Source organism: Cotesia glomerata, linkage group LG5, assembly GCF_020080835.1.
Source record: "Cotesia glomerata isolate CgM1 linkage group LG5, MPM_Cglom_v2.3, whole genome shotgun sequence".
NCBI lineage: Eukaryota > Metazoa > Arthropoda > Insecta > Hymenoptera > Braconidae > Cotesia > Cotesia glomerata.
In genome coordinates, this window is record NC_058162.1 from 5,750,739 (window position 1) to 5,774,789 (window position 24,051).

The 24,051-nt window shown below is 25.7% G+C and overlaps 2 protein-coding genes across 6 annotated transcripts; one reads left to right on the plus strand and one right to left on the minus strand.

Annotated features, from left to right (window-relative positions):
• LOC123264787 (aminopeptidase N) lies at positions 1 to 9,058 on the minus strand. Of its 4 annotated transcripts, none has more exons than XM_044728270.1 (16): positions 8,907 to 9,058; positions 8,713 to 8,837; positions 8,566 to 8,634; positions 8,240 to 8,484; positions 6,915 to 7,109; positions 6,579 to 6,734; positions 6,180 to 6,512; positions 5,433 to 5,583; positions 5,241 to 5,367; positions 4,831 to 4,921; positions 4,571 to 4,751; positions 4,217 to 4,421; positions 2,612 to 2,892; positions 2,324 to 2,526; positions 2,078 to 2,254; positions 1 to 849 (listed from the first exon to the last, which is right to left on the minus strand). In XM_044728270.1, the coding sequence occupies exons 2-16, from the start codon at positions 8,788 to 8,790 to the stop codon at positions 375 to 377; spliced, it is 2,967 nt and encodes a 988-aa protein (XP_044584205.1). In that variant the 5' UTR covers positions 8,791 to 8,837; positions 8,907 to 9,058; the 3' UTR covers positions 1 to 374. The 4 variants fall into 4 exon arrangements, with proteins under 4 accessions (XP_044584205.1, XP_044584203.1, XP_044584204.1 ...); XM_044728268.1 differs by having other exon boundaries at positions 6,579 to 6,749; XM_044728269.1 differs by having other exon boundaries at positions 6,579 to 6,749; positions 8,903 to 9,014.
• A 2,349-nt stretch (positions 9,059 to 11,407) lies between these two features.
• On the plus strand, positions 11,408 to 23,177 carry LOC123264785 (aminopeptidase Q-like). Of its 2 annotated transcripts, none has more exons than XM_044728265.1 (16): positions 11,408 to 11,585; positions 13,293 to 13,492; positions 13,563 to 13,926; positions 14,846 to 15,197; positions 15,268 to 15,423; positions 17,040 to 17,357; positions 17,442 to 17,622; positions 17,691 to 17,841; positions 17,903 to 17,984; positions 18,157 to 18,334; positions 19,843 to 20,056; positions 20,137 to 20,411; positions 22,072 to 22,256; positions 22,330 to 22,500; positions 22,569 to 22,791; positions 22,939 to 23,177. In XM_044728265.1, exons 1-16 carry the CDS (start codon positions 11,537 to 11,539, stop codon positions 23,086 to 23,088), a joined length of 3,249 nt encoding a protein of 1,082 aa, XP_044584200.1. In that variant the 5' UTR covers positions 11,408 to 11,536; the 3' UTR covers positions 23,089 to 23,177. The 2 variants fall into 2 exon arrangements, with proteins under 2 accessions (XP_044584200.1, XP_044584201.1); XM_044728266.1 differs by lacking the exon at positions 11,408 to 11,585 and adding an exon at positions 12,415 to 12,433.
• The last annotated feature ends 874 nt before the right edge of the window (positions 23,178 to 24,051 follow it).

The following is a 24,051-nucleotide window of genomic DNA, read 5'->3' on the forward strand; positions in this document are numbered from 1 at the left end:
TTTCTTTAGATATTTTTTAACATCAAATTAAAAGTTATGCAACAATTATATTAATATATTTTTAATTGGAGCCAGGATTTGGTTGTAATACGATGTTCTAACGAGTTTGCGAATTAGTTTATTTTTGTTTATAAACTTTTTTGGCTAGTTTGCTCGATAATAAAGTTTATATATTTGTTCTAGGAAAGTATAATGTTATTTGGGGCAATCAGAGTAACCTAGTTTGCTAATAATTTAAGTTCAAATCAACAGATATTTTTTTACACTGCATTTGGATAAGAAAATATAAATATATCTTTCTGTAAATAATCAATACACAATAAAAATATTAAATACATTAATTAGTAAATTTATAAAAAAAAAAAGCTTTAAATTTATCCAGCAATTGGAGTTAGAGTAGAACTACTTGTAGTAGGAGCAGCAGTAGTTGTTATATGACGAGCGGAAGACATGAGTAACGACGGTCGTTGTTTATCGAGATGATTGTTCAACCATTCTTCAATGACAGGAAGATTTTTTTTACTCCACTTCAATTCTTCCTCTAAATCTCCCATTACTTTTTTAATAATGACTTCTGACGGATCAGCCTCCCTTTGACGGTCTTTGTACAATTGCGATACCATATCATAGCCTTCCTGAGTGCTGAATGATGAAGTAGCTGAGTTAATAATACCGTTCCACAAATGCTCTTTGCTTTCAAATCTTTGCTTCATCAGATCCCAGTGATCTACGAGAAAATCAAATAATGCAAAATATCCGGTTGCGCTTCCTGTCAAGGTACTATAGATTAATTGAATATCCGAATCCGTGAAGTTTGAATTCTCATTAAGGATTGTAACATTCAATAGCCTGTAATTTATAAATAAAATTTAAAAAAAATGATACTGAAATTAAGACATCTGATAAATTTTTTTAAATAATAAACTAGCGACCTTGCAGTCACTATGTGACTGCCGTGACTTGTAAACTATAAATAAATGAAATTTTACTTTATTAAATAATGACTTTTGTTAAATTGAATTTTTTAAATTTATGTTTTTAAAGATATAAGCTCATCGCGATGTGACACTCATCAAGAGCTTTCATTTGAGTACCCACATGCATTTTGATATATTTTTCATATATACATATATATAATATATATAAATATATGAAAAATTGATGTGGGTACTCAAATGAAAGGTCTCGATAAGTGTAACATCGGGATGAGCTTATAACTTTGAAAATGTTAATAGTTCACAAGATACATGGTAATTTCTTAATTATTGATATTTTTAAAGATATAAGCTCATCCTGATATTATACTCATTAAGAGCTTTCATTTGAGTACCCACATGCATTTTGATATATTTTTCATATTTACATATATATAATATACATAAATATATGAAAAATTGATGAGGGTACTTAAATGAAAGGTCTCCATGAGTGTAATATCAGGGTGAGCTTATATCTTAAAAAATGTCAACAGTTCACAAGATACAAAGTCATTTCTTAATTATTGATATTTTTAAAGATATAAGCTCATCCTAATGTTACATTTATCAAGAGCTTTCATTTGAGTACCCACATGCATTTTTGATATATTTTTCATATATACATATTTATAATATATATGAATAAATAAAATATATGAAAAAATGATATGGGTACTTAAATGAAAGGTCTTGATGAGTGTAACATGACAAGATACAAAGTAATTTCTTAATTATGTATCTAGAGATAGAGCATTTTTGAATGCAGCCTAAATACTTATCATAATGAATTGACTATAGGTAAGAATGATATGAAACCTTGAAAAGGCTCCAATTCATATCAAGACCTTTGCAATGACACTAAATTTAAATAAAAAAACCGATTTTATCATATCACTTTCCTGGACAAAAAATTTTTCTAATTCTTTCAATAATATGGATTATAGCAAAAAAAATTTATTTAAAAAATTCCATTTTCAACAGCTCTAAAAAATTATAAATACACTTTTTTCGTTTTAGTTTATTTAAAAAAAAAATTATCAAGTGTCTGTTAATTTCAATGTTAAAAAAAAATTTTATAATTAAAATTTAATAGATAATACCTTTCAATTTTACTTTTATCAACAGGACATCCCGCTAAAGTTTTCAATAAATATGTCCGCTCGCTCTGTTTTCGCTCCATTGTTTTCTGGGGAAAATTAATTACTCTTTGAAGACCAAACTCCCATTCTTCCATCGTGCCCCATCGGAAAACTGGACAAATAAATTCATTCGCGACTCTGGAAATAAAAATAACTTTATATTAATATATATAGATAAAAAAAAAATTTTTTTTTAAAAAAACTAACGGATTTCCTTCATCGGGTTCATCATCCTTCATCCACTTTTTATACTGTTCTTTGGCTTCTTCGATGCAAGGACGGTAACCGGCGCGACATAAGAAATTCTTGACAAGACCTCTCATGTGAGTTTTCCACGAAGGCTCATTTGGACTTGCCGTCTCGCCGAGCTGATTCTTGTACAACGGCTCAAGGAGACTAAAGATGTACGCCTGACGTAATTTATAAATTATAAAATCAACGATAATTAAATTGTTTAATTAAATTAACATTTATTAACATAATTAGATAATTTACTTCAAAATTAGATGCTACAGTCTCTGATTCTTGGATTTTTCTGCCAACGTGATCAATCATGGTGAAAAACGGCTGCCAGACAACGTGACTTGTTTCGTTTTTTAAAAATAGTGTCATATTGAGCGCTACTTGGAAGCAAAAATTACCTGAGTATGCCATATTCCAGGCGTCATGTAATAGTTTAGCGCGAGTTAACACCGGTATTGTTTCTCGGTTGGGTCCTTGAAGAAATTCACTTAACATTTGCCAATTGCAGAGATCGTAATTTACCGGAAACATTCCTGTTGATTTTTATAAAAAAATTTTATTTTTATTAAATCACCAGATATTTTATAATTTTTAATATTTATAACAAAATAATTATTAAAAAAAAAAAAAACACAGTAAAAAATTTTGCGTCATTGCGTCAAAAAATTTTGTGTTAAAAATTTTTATGTTAAATATTTAACACTATTTTGTGTTAATTTAACAGAATTAATGTTAAATTTACACATGAAAGTGTTAAATATTTAACACAAAAATTTTTAACTAAGTTTTTTGACCCAAAATTTTTTACTGTGTATTTTTTTTAATTTCTACACGTAGAATTTTTTTTCATAATACTTTAATTGTTATAAAAGTCTTAAAAATTGTTATGATACTAAAATTAGCCAACGTTTAACAATTTTTTATTTTTTTTTATTAATTAAATTAGAACTAAAAAAAAATTGCACGGAAAATTTTTAAAATTTTCTGCATGTGAAATTTTTTGGTAATTATTTACAAGTGGGTCTACCATTTTAATTTTCATTTTTTTGAACGAAATTTTTTTTTGGAAATTTTGATATATTTTTTTTTTTGTAAATACATAAAAAAATGAATAATTAAAAAAAAAAAGTTGATTACCATAATTTTAACAAATTAAAAAAAAAATTATAAATTTTTTAGAAAATTGTGATATTCAACTTTTTTTTTTTTAATTATTCGTTTTTTATGTACTATTCAAAAAAAAAATATATAAAAAAAGATAAAATAGAAATTCTATCCCAAAATATGAGAGCCAAATTTTTTTTCAACTTTTGAAGGCAAAAAAGCTATCAAAATATTAGTTGTTTAATATTCTCGATATCATCACCATAAATCCTTCGTAAAAACAAGCAGAATAAAAAAATAAAAAATAAAAAAATGTTAATTTTTCACCTAGATATGGCCAAAAGTAGATTTTTCCCCACTTGTAAATAATTACCATTTTTTTCGTTTTATTTCTTTTCAATAAAGATATTTAATAAAATAAATTATAAAAATTTTCAGTTGTCAGCTAATTTAATTTTCATAAAATTATTAGATGTCTATTATTAATTTCAGTGTTATAAATAATAATAATAAACCAACTTCTTTGAAGATTCAATGTCTGCTTTCATAACTAAGATCAAAAATACAATACTAAATAACTAATACATTCACAATATCACCTATTCTATTTTATTTTATTTTTATTTTTATTTTTGGCTTCATTATTTATACTTATATTAAATTCAAATATCACTTAAAATATTTGATTGTTATAATTAATGCATACAGCCGATCGGCGTTCTTATGCAATAAATAAATAAATAAATATAGTACCTATTTCTTCTGGATTAACAATAACAAAATGATCTTTGGATGTAGAATCTGGTACAGTGATAGTACTGTCACTTTTAGTCAACCATAAATTAGGATAAAGTTTAGAAAATTTCAAATCATTTTGTGATACCATTATAATTGGTATGTCCCATAGATAAGACATTTTTTCATTAGAAGCTGGTGGTAGTTGACGAAGAAATACATTCTATATTTAAAAAAAAAAAATTAATGATAATAATAATATCAATAAAAAAATTGAGGGAATAAAATTGTTGCCTTGAAAAAAATAATGGTGCATCATAACGACTAACAACAATAATAATAAAAACATCACTAATATTCAAAGCAACTCACTTGTGTGAAGGTTATACTTCCGGTTTCGTAATCGCGAGTTACTGTTACCACTGGTACACGGTCTCTATTTATCCAAGGCGCTGCGATGCTGCTGATTGTCAGGTCATTAGGCAGGGTTAAATTATTCTTCACCCTCACTTCATCCAATTGACTGAATATTTCATTAGCATAAAAACTCCGACTGTTTACAAACACATTATTATTGTTATAAAAATATAATTTAATTAAAAAAAAAAAAAAAATACAATAATAATAAATACTTTTTAGCCGATTCGTGAATAAATTTTTGGACTCCCTGCCGGAAAATATCTTCACCAAGTGTATAATTAAACATGCGGAATACCAATTCAGCTGTAAAATAATAAATAAATAAATAAATAACGCGTTGAAATGTTTGATAAATCACGTAGTTTAAATTACGAGTGTAGTTATTTAATAACGCATTGACGTTATTATCAGAATTATTGCCGCGATTCCTGTGTATGTTCATGTATTCACATATACAGAGTGAGGATTTGTAGATGTAGATAAAATTCATTAAATACATACAACAGCGAAGGCTTCGCGCACAATTCTAATAACAAATCACAAGACTCTCTTAACTCTGGTTAAGACCTTGACTAAATCGTAAATTTTTTTTTAATGCATCTATTTATATTTTTTGTCTTACTTTTTGAGCACGTCGCTTCGTGTCTTATACCAGCGACTCGGGTAAATGGCAATGTTTTACCAAACTCGTAGTACAGAGAGTATAAAAGTGTCATTGGCCATTTTCCTTCCGTTTCATTTGGATCAATCTGTTAAATAATTTTTTTTTATTTAATATTAAATTAAAAAAAATTAAAAATAAATTTACACTCACGTCTACTGTTGTTTTAGACGCTAAAAATGAATTCAGCGCTTTGTTAACTTGAGCGTCACTCCATCGGAAAGGAGTGATTCTTTGTCCAATCCATTGATAAATTAATTCATAAGCTGTATTCCAAACTGATGGACTGCTCAATTCACTTTCTCTGAAAAAAAAATAAATAAATAAAAACAGTAATAAAATTTAAGTAATCGGAGAAAAAGGCCCAGAAAAAATTTCTAAATTAATGAAAATCAAGTTAGCTGACATTGCAAAATTTTTAGAAATTTTTTATTGAAGAAATTTCAACTAAAGAATTAAAAAAAAAAATTTCACATGTAAAAAACTTGAAAAATTACAAAGGCAATTTTTTAGAAATATTTTTTTAGTTGTAATTTAATTAAAAAAACAATTCAGTGTCATTAATATTATGAAAAATTCATATTATTTCATTGAAATTATTACACAGAAAAAAAAATGTTCTTGAATCTAGTATATAATTTTGAGTAAAAAAATTCTTGATTTAAGGAAATTTTACTTGATTCAAGAATTTTTCGTCTTGATTTAAAACAATTACCCTTTTCAAAATTATATTTTTGGTTCAAGAATTTTTCTCTTGAATCAAGTTAATTTTTTTTTCAGTGTATAAAATATCACACCCTCAATTTTTCTGAAAAACAAGCACCCCCAGAAATTTTTTCCGGTCTATTTTTTTTCGGGATTCTAAAATTTATTATTAATATTAATAAAAAAATTTTTTACTTGAAAAACATAAGACCCCAACTGTCGGACGCTTTTGAAGCGGTGTACATGGGCATAGCCACAAGATCCAATTTAGGCAGACCGATTGAAATATTAAAATAATTTTGTAAGTAATTAACAATTGTAACAATTTTATTTGGAACTTTAGACAATGTTGGCAAATATTCTTTTCTTCCCCAGATTTTTATTTCCAGCGGAGCGCGACCTTCTGTCGGATTAACAGATCTACTGGGTGACATACTTTCGAAATCCGAAATCATAAATGACAATTGGTACGTCGAAATTTCAGGAGTTTTTTCAAAAATATCTCTCATTAAATTCGGCTCTCCTGATCTGAAAATAAATTTGTATAAAAATAATTAATTATATAAATTTTATGAATTACTCTTTGCTACTTACATTTCAGTAGACGCTATGAGAGGCATATTTGAACGAGAGTGGAGATTTTTTGGACGAATCAAGGAGAGCATAAAGGTTGCCTTATATTCCGGCTCATCGATGCAAGGAAATAGTTTTCTTGCATTATTGAGTCTCAGATGAGTAGCGAGAAATGTGCTGACAACAGTACGTCGTTTGAATAAAAATTGCATTGATAGCACTATTTCTTAAAATTTAAATCTAATCTACCATTGAAAATTTTATTTTTTTCTACTCTATTTTTTTTTTTTTTTGACTAATTGAAACTACATAATATTTCATTTTTTATTTAAAAAACAATTAATGTTATGTACTTACTGGGCTTGAGCGAGAGTATCCAGATATGAATTCATGAAAAATCCATACGAGTCAGACGTTGAAATATTACCGGTGTAATTGATATTTATGATACATTTTTGTCCTCCGGTGTACCATTGTTCCAAATCGATATTTAATTCAGATTTTTGTATATTGTGCTCACGCTCAGCTACGTTAGCATCTTCAAATGTCGACCTTTTTATCACACAATTAATTTATGATTAATGTTTGACAATTTTTTAATTATGATAGAAAAAAATTCGGTAATTATTTACAAATGGGGTCAACCCCAGTGAAAAATTAACATTTTCAAATTTTTTTTTGATTCTGCTTGTTTTTACGGCGCTGTAACAAGGGTCACTGTGTGTATGACAGTATTTTTGTTTATTATTATTAATTACTTAAAAATCAATAGAAACAATTATTATGATTATTACGACGATTATTATTAATTTTCATTATTGTATTTATTTAGTTAATATTATTATATTATAATAATATAATTATTCGGCTGCCCAATTTCAAAACACAGTAACTGACAATTTTAAGATTTTAAAAAATTTTTCTTATTAAAAAAAAGTTTCCGCATTAAATTGATGACGCACAAAATTTGATTTATGAATAGAAAATATTTGAATATAAATATTTTTAAGAAAAAATACTTGAAATTAAGGTCTAAAAGTTATAAAAAATGTAGCAATATTAAAAAAAAAACAGGTATAAAAATTTTGCAGTTACTGAGTTTTAAAATTGGGCAGCCGTATTGTTACTGAAGGTTTGATTAAATTAGAAATTTGAAGAGGGTGAGAAATTATTTTGAAGCCGAGCGAGTTTAGCGAGTAAAAGAGAATAATTGTAACAGAATTTAAAAGAATGGGAAATTATTCCAAGTCCCAAGCCGATTTAGTATGGGAAAGAAATAATTTTGTAAGAAATTATTTAAATTTAGAAAACGTGGACGTGACAGCGCATTTATGATAAAAAATGTTGTGAAAGGAAAAAATAAAGATTATGATGAATTTTTTGCCTTCAAAAGTTAGAAAAAATTTTGGCTTTCATGTTTTTGGATAAAATTTCTATTTTATCTTTTTTTGATATATTTTTTTTTGAAAATTACATAAAAAACGAACAATTAAAAAAAATTTACTTGCAAATAATGACCAAAAATTCTTATAATTTTTTTTAATTTTTCCATGCGGAATTTAATTAAACTTTTTAATAATAATTTGTTTTAAAAATTAAAAAATTTTCAGACGATTGCTAATTTAAATATTATATTAATTAGACCGTGTTAATAATTATTAACAAGTGATAAACAAACTCACGTAGTGTTCGGAGCGATACATTGGATATTTATGTTAGTGATATCCAATCCACGATCGGCATCCAATTTTATTCGTGAGCCATCACTGATCCAATTGCCAAATATTTTAAGATTCCCAACAAAAGTAGCATTTATTGTGTAAGGTTTTATTTCAAGTTCATAAGTGTCTGGTTTAAAACTCCGGGGCATTCTGTATCCAGGTAATTTAACTACATCATTAAAGTCAATGCTTCTTCTTGATCTTCCCTAATTAAAAAAAACGAATGAAAAAATATTGGAAATAAAAAAATGAAAATTCTTATCAGTACTTTTGAATATTTTCAATACTTTTGAATTCCTTCTAGATAAAGTCGATAATTTTGAATTTCTTTTTCTAATACCCAGGGATCCTTTTACCTTATTAAAACAATCAAATCGTTCACTATCACAATTATGCGCATACAATAATTTTTATTAATTATTTTTTTCACTTACCTTAGGCTCCGATGTTACGATACTTGAAAGAGTTATTAATATTAATAAAAGATAAAGAAGAGAGCCAATAAACTTCATGGTAATTATTGGACTCTCTGAAACTATTTTTCTATAAAATAATTAACCTGAAATATAATTAACGATAAATAATAATTAGCTGGAGGTAGATAGGATTAACGTGATGTCTCACCTACTTTAGTTATATAATGTTGGAGGTACGATAAAAATAGTTGTTGAACTGCAACTGAAGATAGACCTGAACAAACTGACAATTTGCCCTCGTCCCTAGATTAACAATTATCGTTCTCTCTTATTTGGTGCAATCCATCTCTTTATCACTTATTGCTACTTGGTGCGTCTCGGGACCTCGTGTCAGAACCATTAAAAAATAAATTTATATTGTTATTATTATTAATATGTAGCAGAGGTACCACTAGCATCTCGCTGATTGAGTAAAATAACTTTATCTCAGTAATCTTTGTAATCTCAGTAATAGGTGAATAGTTTTATAATAGTATATGGGAGTATGGGTCGTCACTCTTATTATCCAATTGACAGGTTCAATCGTCACATGAGGAAAACGTTATCTAATAATGCTTCTCAATAGACTAATCTGAAATATTATAGTTGGGTTACATTCTACCATTATCACTAAATTAAAAATGAATGGAATTTTATTATTATTATTAGTACATATTATTGTGAAGGATGTCACTGATAGATAGATAATCAGTTAGTTACCTGCTAACATTAGCAATCATGTACATACATTTTTTTATTTATTCCTAGCAACCTTGCAGCCACTATGAGACTGTCGTGACTTGTGAACTATTTTTTTACAGTGCAATTTAACTACTTTTCTTAAATTGCACTGTATTTTCTTAAATATTGACGTTTTTAAAAATATAAGCTCATCCCGATGTTACACTTGTCAAGAGCTTTCATTTGAGTACCCACATGCATTTTTGATATATTTTTCATATATACATATATATATAAATATATGAAAAATTGATGTGGGTACTCAAATGAAAGGTTTCGATGAGTGTAATGTCGGGGTGAGCTTATATCTTTAAAAATGTCAGTAGTTGACAAGATACGAGGTCATTTCTTAATTATTGATATTTTTAGAGATGTAAGCTCATCCTGATATTATATTCATCAAGAGCTTTCATTTGAGTACCCACATGCGTTTTTGATATATTTTTCATATATACATATATATAATATATATAAATATATGAAAAATTGATGTGGGTACTTAAATGGAAAGTCTCGATGAGTGTAATGTAGGGGTGAGCTTATATCTTTAAAAATTTCAATAGTTCACAAGGTACAAGGTAATTTCTTAATTATGTATCTAGAGATAGAGCATTTTCGAATGCAGCCTAAATACATCATAATAAATTGACTATCGGTGAGAATTATACGAAACCTTGAAAAGGCACAAATTTAAATCAAGACCTTTGCAATGACACTAAATTTAAATAAAAAAAACCGATTTTATTAATCACTTTCCAGGATACAAAATTTTTCTTATTCTTTTTATAATATAAATATTATTATTATTAAAGTTGTGCCTTTTCAATGTTTCATATGCATTTCTAAAATAGTTTATTTATTATGATAAGTTTTCAAAGTAATTATAAATAGATTCGAATTTAGCGATAAACAAAATTTGTCTATTTATCTATTTTATTTTGTACACATGAAATGTGTAAATGGTTGTATGTCAAAAATTAGCTTACATAATTAAGAGACTAAGAAAAATTTAGTAACGGGTATATCTTTATCGTAAATTGGTTCTGTTATTTTTTAGCAATAGTTATTTATGATTTAAATAATTAAAAGGAAAAGGAAAATTTTGTGACGAACATATTATTATTTTTAAAAGAATTTTTATAGATTAATTTGGCATCATCAGAAAGGTCTTGATAAGAATTAGTGCCTTTTGGTTTTATATATTTTTTATGTCAAGTTTTTGGAGGAGTTTTTAATAGTTTTTTGATTCTATAAATTTGTTCCGCCACATTTTTCCATTAAATTATTTGTAATTGATCCTGTGATAGCACTATTATTTTTAAAATTTATTTAAAAAGTACCCAAACTATTGTGATTATAAATATAAAAATCATTAACCCAAAGTTTTCTTATTCATAATTTGTAAATCTCGGCAGTCACGTAGTGACTGCAAGTTGCTAATTGACTAATTATTTATTAAATTCATATACTTCTCTTATCTACCTACATACTTCTCTTAAAAATTAAATAAATTTTTTTATCTTTAATGATTATCATTAAATATTCCTTTTTTATCCCTCCAATATATAAGTAAGCAAATTAAATTCATATACTTAAAATCCACAACAACTGTGTAAATATATGTGTATATATATACATATATATAATGATCATCAATATTAATTTATTTTAAAAAAAATTTAATCTGTAACCTATATAATAATTATAGAAGCTAAAAATGAAAGAAAAAATATTTTTTAGGTAATAAAATAATAATGATAATAATAAAAAGAATACTTGTTACTTATTGCTTATTGTAATATTATATTCAAGTAAAAGTGAGTACATACAAGTAATAATATAGGTATATATAATATTTAGGTGGGGAGTTACCGATCGACTAGCGAATCGCATCCGCGTATTATTCCAATCGCAGGTGGTATACACAGGCTAATTGCACTTTACCTGTTTAGAATTTAGTTAAGCGTTAACAAGACTTATAATAACATATTCCTTTTTTCAACCTTACATGTTATATATAAAATATATGTATACTGTTATTTATTACTCTATTTGTTAAACAATGAGACGTGGCTCGGTAAATACATGGGAGTCTTTCGGTCGACGGAATTGTGAGTATTTTATTTAATTAATTAAAAAACTAAAACTCGACCAAGCAAAATTTTTAAATCATTAATTAGTTTATTGAAAAAAAATTAAAAAGTTTCCCTAAAAACTTTTAACGAGGCTCAAGTTAGAAACTTTTTAAACAAAGTAGCAATCAATCAAATGCAAACAAGCGAATGAGGAATGGTAAATGAGTTTTCAGTTAATTTAATTGTTTTTATTGTTGTACAGTGACTATCATGAGATTTATGTACACGGCAATTATAATTGCAAGGGTTATAAACACAAAGCGCTCTTGGATAACCCAGTTTTTACACTATACTATTTTACTATTACTACTACTACTGTCAACTCGACACTAGTACGCTAAATTATTACGTCCTAGTGTTGTTTATCATTTTATTATTTTTTTTACTCTGACCATTAAAAAAATTTGAAAAAAAATTAATGAAAGTAAGTTGTATAATTTTTAAAATAAATAAGAGTAAACTTTTATAAAAAATGATTCATTCAAATGTTTACTTACATATGTTATTAATATAATTACAATTAATAATGATTACATTAAAGATAAGATAAATATAAATTTAAACAGTTAAAAAATAAAATGATTATCTTGGCCCCAAGAGCACACTATTTAATAATAATTACCTGCTATTATTCAAGTTAAATATATTAGTTAATAATATGAGGATTATCTAACTAACCACTATAAATAAGAAAAAAATATAAGATAAATAAAACAATGAAACTTCTCACGCAAGACGTCACGGTAGCTTTACTTCTTATTATATATTGAATATACATACGGTTTTATCAATTTTTGTTTTAGTGCTACTTTAGACGGTTACCGGTAAATATTTATCAGATAGTTATTTATCTAATACTCATTAATTACAAAAATTAAATTAGCTATTTAAATTTTTCTTCTTTTTTTTTAAATTAATTTTGCGGATATTTGATAATTTTAAGAATTTTTTTAACAAATAAATTATGACAGAAAAAAGTAAAAAAAAAATTGACAGAAATTTTAAAAAATAAAAAATGCAATTTTTTTGGAAAAAATCTATTTGTTAAAAAAATTAAAAAATTGTCAAGTGACTGCTAACTTTAATGTCATGTTTTTTTTTATTGAAAAAATTATTTCAAAAAATTTTAAGAATTGTTTTAACAAATAAATTATGATAAATAAAATTTTAGGAATTTTTTTAACTAATAAATTATGACAAAAAAAATTTTAAGAATTTTTTTAACAAATAAATTATAACAAAAAAAAGTAGAAAAAAATTGCCAGGTAGAAATTTACAAAAATAAAAAATGCAATTTTTTAAAAATAATTTTTTTTGGAAAAAATCTATTTGTTAAAAAAATTAAAAAATTGTCAAGTGACTGCTAACTTTAATGTCATGTTTTTTTTATTAAAAAAATTATTTAAAAAGAATTTTAAGAATTTTTTTAACAAATAAATTATGAAAAAAAAAAATTGAAAAAAATTGACAGGTAGAAATTTAAAAAAATAAAAAATGCAGTTTTTTAAAAATAATTTTTTTGGAAAAAATCTATTTGTTAAAAAAAAATTAAAAAATGGTCAAGTGACTGTTAAATTTAATGTCATGCTTTTGTTATTGAAACAATTGTTTTAAAATATTTTTTCAAATTATAAGTGCAATTTTTTAAAAATACTTTTTAAGGAAAAAAAATTATTATTATAGCGGAAAATATGGCGCAATTTTCGAGTAATCGCCACGAATTTATGACAAGTGAGCCAGGAATGAGTGGCATTGAATACCAGCGTGAAGGAGGGTTCTTTTTATCACACAGAAAACTTGCCATTGTTATAACAGCTATTTTTCTTTTGCTTGTTGCTGTTGGATTTATTGGAGCTTATGCTGGAGCATTCCCACGTAAAAAGGTACCTATAAAACTTTTTGCTCGATATAATTTTATTATATAATTTATAATCAATTTATTTATTCAAACAGATAGAATTTGATACAACCGCGCTTATTGCTGAAGATGAAGGCTCGGAACCGGCTGATGCTGAAAAGTATTCCCTCTCAAAATGGGTATTTCCCTCAAGGTATCTCATAAAGTTGACGCCGATTGTTGAAGATAATAAAGTTTCCCGAGTTCAGGGCCGAGTCATTATAAAGTTTATCTACAATGGAACCAAAGAACTTAATAACATTGTCTTGAATGCCAAACACATAAATATTTCACAGATAAGGATGTGGTCGCTTGACAATAAATTCAATGACGACAATATTAACAATAATAGCAACACTACAACAGATTTACCTATAAATACAAATGATACAACATCTCAACCAGCAGATTTTTCTAAAAGTATTTTTAAATTATTTTATTTATATAATTATTGCTTAATATTTTTTTTTGGTAATTATTTACAAGTGGGGTCAAACCCATGTTGGGCGATAACTAGATCAAAAATTAACATTTTTTTTTACGGCGCATTAGTGATAAAAAATATCGTGAAAGAAAAAAAAAAGATTTCGATAGCTTTTTTGTCTTTAAAAGTTGGAAAAAATTTTGGCTCTCATGTTTTTGGATAAAATTTCTATTTTATTTTTTTTTTATGTTTTTGATATATTTTTTTTAAAGTACATAAAAAAAACGAACAATTTAAAAAAAAAGTTGAATATCACAATTTTCTAAAAAATTTATTAATTTTTTTGAAAATTTGTAAAATTTTTTTAAATTGTGATAATCAACTTTTTTTTTTTAATTGTTCATTTTTTATGTATTTTTCAAATAAAAATATATCAATAAAATCAAATAGAAATTTCGTTCGAAAATATAAAAATTAAAATGCTCGTCTTTACGGCGCATTTATGATAAAAAATGTCGTGAAAGAAAAAAATAAAGATTTCGATAGCTTTTTTGCCTTCAAAAGTTGGAAAAAATTTTGGCTCCAATTTTTCTTAGATAAAATCTCTATTTTATCTTTTTATGATGTTTTTAATATATTTTTTTTAAAGTACATAAAAAAACGAACAATTAAAAAAAAAAAAGTCGAATATCACAGTTTTCTAAAAAATTTATAAATTTTTTTGAAAATTTGTTAAAATTGTGATAATCAACTTTGTTTTTTTTTTTAATTGTTCATTTTTTTATGTATTTTTCAAAAAAAAAAAAAATATATCAATAAAATCAAATAGAAATTTCGTTAAAAAAAAATGAAAATTAAAATGGTTGACCCTACTTGTAAATATTTACCTTTTTTTTTACAATAAATTATTTACAGGCGAAAATTCGAGTAAAATTGTTGATTCTCTCGAAAGAAATTCCCGTTCTGCTGATAATCAATCGGATATACAAAGTAATTTTTCAGAAATATCAAACAGCTCAGAGCCGACTTATAAAATTACTGACAATAATAATAATGATGATGATAATTCAAAATTAGCAAATGATGAACTTAATATTGAAGAGATAAATATAACTGAAAGCAAAGTTGATGAAGAACACGGTATTCTAACAATTACTCCAATTTCGGGGATAAAACCCGGAAATTACTCTCTGGAAATAATCTACGAAGTTCAAACTGACAATCGAACATTACTTGTCGCTAATTTTAGTGATAGAGATGCTGATCGGTAATTATCATTTTATTTAACCGACAGATTGTTTATTAATTGTAAATTAATTAATAAATTAAAAATTTAGGTGGTTAATGGCAAGCAGATTAAAACCTACCAATGCGCGTCGACTTGTTCCTATTTTTGACGATGTTAAATTAAAAGCACGATATGTAATCTCAATTGCTCATCCGATTGGAATGGTTGCACTTTCAAACACTCGGAAGATATACAATGCAAGCCTGTATGAAAAAAAAAATAATACTTATTAATTTATCATTAAAATTAACATCCATAGTATATGACAATAATATTAATATTAACAGAAAATTGGACCAAATTAAAAAACGCAGATTATTGATTCCGCGACGCTTCAGCCATTTTATTTGGCCTTCTTCAGGCGTCTAAAACATACATAAAAATATCAATAATTACACAGTAAAAAATTTTGCGTCTTTGCGTCAAAAAATTTAGTGTTAAAATTTTTTGTGTTAAATATTTAACACTTTTATGTATAAATTTAACATTTATTCTGTTAAATCAACATGAAAAAGTGTTAAATATTTAACATAAAAATTTTTAACACAAAATTTTTTGACGCAAAATTTTTTTTTGTGTATACAATTAATCAAACATATTCAATATAACAAGTTCATATAATTAGACAATATAAATGTACCTCAATTCATAAGCGTAACAATACAAAACTTAATATAATCCATCCTTCAGCTCACTCACTATAATTAACAAAATTCGTTTATTTTATTAAGGGGGAACACCACCAGCCATATCAAAGCAAATTTTTTAAGGGAGTTGGGAAAGAACGGATAGGGGAAAGGGGGGGACCTACTCAGTGGGAATTTTTCCGTAATTGAAAAAATAATCAGACAGTCCAGACTGGGAATCGAACCCAGATCTCTCGGTTACGCGCCAAGGGCTCTACCAGTTAAGCTATCCGAGACAAGTACTGACTACTTTACTATATTTATAGTATTAGTTATAATTAGAGTATATGACGATCGAAAAAAAGAGGTGATTTTCGGGAATTTTTTTGACAGGAAAAATAAAGAAATTTGGGAATCGGATTGTTTTATTTTACTAAGGATACATTAAAGATTATTACCCTAAATTTTTATTAAAAAATATTTAGTTATTACAAAGTTATTAATAATCTCGTAGAGCACTGGAAAAAATTTCGCTCTCCATGGTCGGTTCGATAACTCAAAAATGGATCATCTGAAAATAAAAACCCAAATTGCTTTTTAATCAGTAATGATGTAGTTATCGTCGCACGTACGGAATTTTGAAAATTTTAATTTTTAAAAAAATGGCGACTGAAAATTTTCTCACTATTCTCACCGTTTTTTTTTGTTTTAACCCGGCTAAAAAAATTTTTAAAATAAAAATTTTTCAAATTCCATACGTGCGACGATAACTACATCCTTACTGATTAAAAAGCAATTTGGGTTTTTATTTTCAGATGATCCGTTTTTGAGTTATCGAACCGATCGTGGAGGGGGAAATTTTCTCCAGTGCTCGATGAGATTGTCAATAACTTTGTAATAATTAAGTATTTTTTAATAAAAATCTAGGGTAATAATCTTTAATGTACCCTTAATAAAATAAAAAAACCCAATTCTCAAATTCCTTTATTTTCCCTGTCAAAAAAATTCCCGAAAATCACCTCTTTTTTTCGATCATCACAGTGGTGTTCCGCATTAATTAAATAAATAAGAACAGCTAGCAGATAAAACTTATACTTGATAATCTGCGTTTTTCAGTTTGGTCCAATTTTCTGTTAATATTAATATTATTGTCTTATTAATTTATTTTTTATTTTATTATTTTTTATATTTTTAGACCAAATAACTGGATAATTGACACATTTGAAGAGACTCCACCCCTTTCACCCCACAGTATCGCGATAATTCAAGGTCACTTGACATCAGTCAGTAGTAAAACTATCAAAAGCGGTTCGGGAAAGGGGGAGGAGATTCAAATAAATTTCTGGAGCGAAAAAGGGGAAAATTTGATCCCGAGTTACTTGCATAGTATGATTAATCAAGTAATTATAAGTTTTCAACAATTGTTTTCAGTTAAATTTCCTATGAATAAATTGGATATTGTGAGCGTACCCTTCGCCGACAATTCCGGGAATCCCGGATTAATTTCAATTATGTAAACATAATATACATTTATCATTTATAATAATATTAAAAATAATAACAGCAGTAATAATAATATCAATTGCAATAACTACAGGGAAAATTTGTTTAATGTGAGTGATACATCGCCTGGAGTGACTAAATATGAGACGTTAAAAACTTTAATTCGATTGATTGGCAGACAATGGCTCGGGGGATCTGTCAATTCTCAGAATTGGACTGACGTATGGATTTTAGAAAGTTCATTAATTGATCTTCAGCATTATTTTGTTAAAAAAGTTAGTTTTCTTTTTTTTTTTTTTAATTATTTTGATTGATGATTTAAATAATAAATTTTTTTTTTTAGATAGACACTACATTTAATCATACAACATTTTTATTAGACGTTCAACTTGAAGCTTTTGAATCAGACGGCTACAGTGTCTCACAATCTCTGAAATCAAAAGTTAATCCAGAATATTTAGAAGCTTTTCACCCCGAAGAATTATATTACCGCGGTAAATATTTTTGAAAACCAATGTAATTTTATTTGAGCATACTTAAATCAATTGCTCGTAGGTGCATGTCTTTTACATATGTTGCATGGCGTGTTGAAGCAAAATGACTCTAGAACTGGCTACAGGAAGTTCGTTTCACGGTGGTGGGTAATAATAATAATAACAATAAAAATAATAATAGTATTAAAATTATTGTACATCCTGTTTATACAGTAAATTTAAATTCCTCTGATAAGTTATTTCCTGTGAGTGTTATTTCAAGGTCGGTTGTAGATTTAAATATATATACATATATATCTGTGTCAATGTTATTAGGTCGAATGGAAATGGTGACGTCAATTCATTTCTTGAAGCTATGACCAACAATGATGATGATGATAATCCAGACAGTGTTTCTCTTATAAATGTAATGGAGTCCTGGATCAATAGTCATGGATATCCAGTTGTGTTTATCAATCGTGATTATAAAACAGCAACTGCTAAAATTACTCAAGTATGTTTTTTTTATTTAATTTTTGTTATTTTTAATTTGATTTTTTAATTTTTCTAATTTAATTTTTAATTTTTGTTAATTAATTTTAATTTTATTTTAACTAGCAACCTTGCCGTCACTATGTAACTACCGTGACTTGTGAACTATAAATAAACAAAATTTTGCATTATTAAATAATGACTAGTTAAATTGCACTGCAATTTTTTAACTATTGACGTTTTTAAAGATACTTATAAGCTCATCCCGATGTTACACTCATCAAGAGCTTTCATTTGAGTACTCACATGCATTTTCATATATTTTTCATATATACATATATATAATATATATAAATATATTAAAAATTGATGTGGGTACTCAAATGAAAGGTCTCGATGAGTGTAATGTCGGGGTGAGCTCATATCTTTAAAAATGTCAATAATTCACAAAATACAAGGTCATTTCTTAATTGTGTCAAATTGCACTGTACTTTTTTAACTATTGACGTTTTTAAAGATATAAGCTCATCCCGATGTTACAATCATCAAGAGCTTTCATTTGAATACCCACATGCATTTTCATATATTTTTCATATATACATATATATAATATATATAAATATATGAAAAATTGATGTGGGTACTCAAATGAAAGGTCTCGATGAGTGTAATGTCGGGGTGAGCTCATATCTTTAAAAATGTCAATAATTCACAAAATACAAGGTCATTTCTTAATTGTGTCAAATTGCAATGTACTTTTTTAACTATTGACGTTTTTAAAGATATAAGCTCATCCCGATGTTACAATCATCAAGAGCTTTCATTTGAGTACCCACATGCATTTTGATATATTTTTCATATATACATATATATAATATTTATAAATATATGAAAAATTGATGTGGGTACTCAAATGAAAGGTCTCGATGAGTGTAACATCGAGATGAGCTTATATCTTTAAAAATGTCAATAATTCACAAGATACAAGGTGATTTCTTAATTATCTATCTAGAGATAGAGCATTTTCGAATGCAGGCTAAATACTTATCATAATAAATTGACTATCGGTGAGAATTATACGAAACCTTGAAAAGGCATCAATTTAAATCAAGACCTTTGCAATGACACTAAATTTGAATAAAAAAAAAACCGATTTTATTAATCACTTTCCAGGATACAAAATTTTTCTTATTTTCTTAATAATATAGATGATACTGTAATCAACAGACATTTGAAAATGTTTGAATTTTTTATTTTAAATCAATTATAATAAACAAAAATATTTTTGAAAATTCGTCCTTATAATTTCAAAAATTTTTTTATGTCAAATTTTATTGATCATAATTTAATTATCATAAAAATCTGAAAAAAAAATAATTTTGGAAAATTCGCACTTAAAAATTTTTTTAATTTCTACACGTGGAATTTTTTAATAAATTTTTTTTCATAATACTTTCTCATGAAAATCTAAAAAATTTAAAGATATTTATTAATTTCAATGTAATTTATTTTATGAAAATTTTTTTTTAGAGTCGTTTTAGATTTGACAATCGAACATTGGATGACCAAAAACCTTGGCACATACCGCTTACTTGGGCAACAATTGACAAAAAAAATTGGACGTCTCCATCATTAATTTGGATAAATCCCGATAATAAAGAAACTGTATTAGACAATGTAGGAAATCCTGAATCAGATGTTGAAGACAAAGAAAACTGGGTAATCTTTAACGTAAACTCTTTAGGTAATACTTATTTATATATATACTTAAATTAATTTTAAAAAATAAATGATAGATTTTGTTTTATAAGGATTAATTGTTAGGTTACTTTCGAGTTAACTACGACGATAAGAATTGGGAATTGATTGCAAAAGCTTTAGAGGATAATCCAGCTATTTTTCCTTCCGCGGTAAAAGCTTCTTTGGTAGACGATGTTTTAAGTTTAGCTTTTGTGGGATCAACGTCTTACGCTACTGCTTTCAGTGTTATCAATTATTTGAAAAATGAAACCCAGCCGGAGCCCTGGACTGCACTCATGCGTCATGCGATTAAACTCGATCTTGTTTTATACGATACCACAGTTTATCCCGATTATCAAGTAACTATATAAATATTTTATTTTATCATTAATATTATTAATAAAAAAATTTATGAGACTTAATTTAATGGATATTTGATCATTTTTAACAAAAAAAAAAAAAAAAATTAATAAGTAGAAATTAAAAAAAATTTAATTTTTTGGAAAAAATTTATTTGTTACATAAAATAAAAAAATGAGGTAATTATTTACAAGTGAGATCAATTCCATTTTGGGTTATAACAAGGTGAAAAATTAATATTTTTAAACTTTTTTTTTATTCGGCTTGTTTTTACGGCACATTTATGATAAACAATGTCGTGAAAGAAAAAAATAAAGATTTCAATAGCTTTTAGTCTTCAAAAGTTAAAAAAAATTTTGGCTCTCATATTTTTGGATAAAATTTTTATTTGATCTTTTTTTGATATATTTTTTTTTGAAAAATACATAAAAAAACAAAATATTTTACCATTAATTAATAACTGCTCCATTGTATTATTAAATTCAACTTATGATAATGACTGTAAACTCCAACGTTCATTAAACTCAGCAATCCGTTTCATATTTAATTTATAGCGAGATGAACATGTTTCGTTTTATAGACGTGAATTGGGATGGTTGTCAATAAAGCGTCATCGAATTTATTATACTTCTTGATATTTTTATAAACTATTAGAAATTGGTAAAACCTATTAGAAATTGGTAAGACGCTCTAAGCGACTAGCAGCGAAGAAAAATAATATCCTCTTTTTAAATTACTGAATTTCAGTACTACTCAATATAAATCTTCCTTCGTTATTACAGTGATACGACTATGGGAAGAATTACCGGAGGATATTATAAATTTGTCTAACTTGGGAATTTTCAAAAACAAGATGTTTGATTATTTATTTAATCTGCGACGGTCTAATTAGCAATTTGTCTAACTCCATATTTTTTAGAGGATGATTTTTTAACATTTTGATGTAGCCATAATAGAATTATAAATTATTTGAATGATTCAAACTTGAATATTATATCTCTATTAGATAATAATTATATAAAATGGTTTTTTAAAGTGATAATAAATTTTGAATTAATGGTTTTTTTCGTACAAATAGAATATTCTCTAAAATGGAGTTAGACAATTTGCTAATTAGAACGTCGTCTTGATGTATGATCCTAAACTATTAGTCAATTCTCTTATTTTTATGATTCTTAAATTTGTTAGTTAATTCTTTATAAATTCAATTTTTTATATTCATTCATAATTTTATTTCAATTCAATATTATCTATCTTTAAAATATTTTTTTGTAAAACAATTTAAATGTATATAGTTTAAACAGCACAATAACATAAAAATTTTTATGTATATTTTCTTTTTGCCATTTAGCATTAGCCTTGGCATAATTATTAATAAACTAAACTAAACTAATCAATTATAAAAAAAATTTGGATATCACAATTTTCTAAAAAAATTTATAAATTTTTTGAAAATTTGTAGAAACTGTAATAATCAACTTTTTTTTTTAAATTGTTCATTTTTTTATGTATTTTTCAAAAAAAAAATTTATTGATAAAATCAAGATAGAAATTTCGTTTAAAAAAATTAAAATTAAAATTTTTGACCCTACTTGTAAATATTTACAGAAAATGATCAAGTAACTTCTAACTTTAATGCCATAAAAATTGATATTTTAGAAATTCATGAGAAGATTAACGTCAAGCTTGTTTAATCAAGTCGGCTTAAAAATAACCGAAGGTACCCGAATGACCTTGATTTCTCATCAGTTTGGATCAGCATTTGAGAATCCTAGTTACGTTGATTGGGCCAAAAATAATTATCAGGATCTAAAACGCTCACATATATTGAAATTGAAACAAAGGTAAAACTATTGTACTACAGTAAAAATAATATTGTGCTATTGTTGTTAATTGTGTTGTCAAAACTTTGTTCAGCGTACCTTCGTATTTGCGTGAGACACTTCTCTGTACTTTTGCTAAGCTCGAGGATCAACTTGGATGGGAATGGTGGCTGGATAAATTAGGAAACATAACAAAACGTGATACTGACAGAAATTCATTCTTGTCCTCTTTGGCTTGCTTCCAAGTACCCTGGATGTTACAAGCGTAAGTTTTAACTCTATTAATATTTTTAATCGGATTAGAAAATAAATAATACTGACGGTCTTTTTCAGAGTTTTGAATGAAATACTTAAAGGAGAAATAGTTGATGAACAGGATGCTTTAATTATTCTTAAGGCTTTTGATGATCATCCAGTGTCTGCGCAAGTGGCTTTTAAATTTGTTCAAAATAATTGGCTGGAAATAATGAAGAAATATAAAAAGTCTTATCCTATTTTGCGAGCTTTTGTTGGATCTGTAGGAAGTGGATTTACTAATCACAAGGATCTTATTGATGTAAATTTAATTTTTTTATTTAAAAAGATATTTAATTTTTTTATTTAAAAAAATATTTAATTTTTTTATTTAAAAAAATATTTATTTTTTTTATTTAAAAAGATGTTTATTTTTTTTTAATTATTTATTCTAATTATTAATTTATAGTTTCAAAATTTCCGAGATCAAAACTACGAAAGCTTGAAACCAGTTGGCTATATCACTGCGTTCGTAGAAGCTAAAGGTACATCGTGGATATCATTTTTAAATAATTCACTTTCAGATTTTGAAGAAACGATTGACAGATTTAAAGATTGATTACTTAAATAAGTGATATTACATTAAAAAAAAAAATTTATAGTATTTAGCATTATTAAATCATTTGTATAAATCCACAAATAATAATATTAATAAATATACAAATTATTATAAAATTAAATTAGATTATTATTATTTTTTTTTATTTATCTGACTCAATATTACATATTTAACAAACATTAAGAAATACACATTCATTGTAATTTCAACAGCAATAATAATAATAATAATAATTATTTAAAGTTAGTCATTAACAAATGATAAAAATAATATTTAGACTACAGCAGGCATATATAGCCTTTTTTTATAAAATTTTTTCAATTAATTTTAATAGTTTAATAAATCAATAATAACAAAAATAAAAATGACAAAATTTTCACTGATCATTTTTCAAATTTCTAAATTTTACCACCTAATATTTATATTTCTTCTAGTTTATTCATCAAACTATTTTTTTTCTTCATATTCACGATATTTATTTATTAATTTTTTTTGTTGGGTCTCTTAATAATATTAATAGCATAATAATGCAATTAATTTCTTTAGACAAGAAGAAAAAAATAAAAATAATGAAATTTCCTATAAATTTCACAAATGTTTCTTTGTCCAATATTTACAATATCCCTTTATTTACACACAAACGTTTTAGCTTAAGTATATTTCTTCTAACAGCTTTAACTTCGATATTTCTTAAAGTGCTTGTAATTTATTATGACTTTACACAATATTAATTATTAATTTTATTATTTTTAATTAAATTATTTATATTAATTTTCCTTGTTTCAAAGTTATACAAATATTTATTTATTTTTTTCATTCAATTTTCTAAATATTATTCCAGAGTGCGTACGTCGCTAAAATATAAAATGTGTGCGTATTTTTTTATTTCCATTTATTGTTTTCATATTTTATCCAATTTATTATTACAATTATCTATTTATTAGTGCAACATTTTAATAAATT

Coding starts and splice junctions, on each gene's coding strand:
- LOC123264785 (XM_044728265.1), top strand. CDS start 11,537: ATGAGACGTGGCTCGGTAAATACATGGGAGTCTTTCGGTCGACGGAAT. Junction 17,623..17,690: donor AGCATTATTTTGTTAAAAAA/GTTAGTTTTCTT, acceptor TTTTTTTTTTAG/ATAGACACTACATTTAATCA. Junction 18,335..19,842: donor CAACTGCTAAAATTACTCAA/GTATGTTTTTTT, acceptor ATTTTTTTTTAG/AGTCGTTTTAGATTTGACAA.
- LOC123264787 (XM_044728268.1), bottom strand. CDS start 8,790: ATGAAGTTTATTGGCTCTCTTCTTTATCTTTTATTAATATTAATAACT. Junction 5,368..5,432: donor CGTCTAAAACAACAGTAGAC/GTGAGTGTAAAT, acceptor ATTATTTAACAG/ATTGATCCAAATGAAACGGA. Junction 2,893..4,216: donor TGTTAATCCAGAAGAAATAG/GTACTATATTTA, acceptor AAAAATCAACAG/GAATGTTTCCGGTAAATTAC.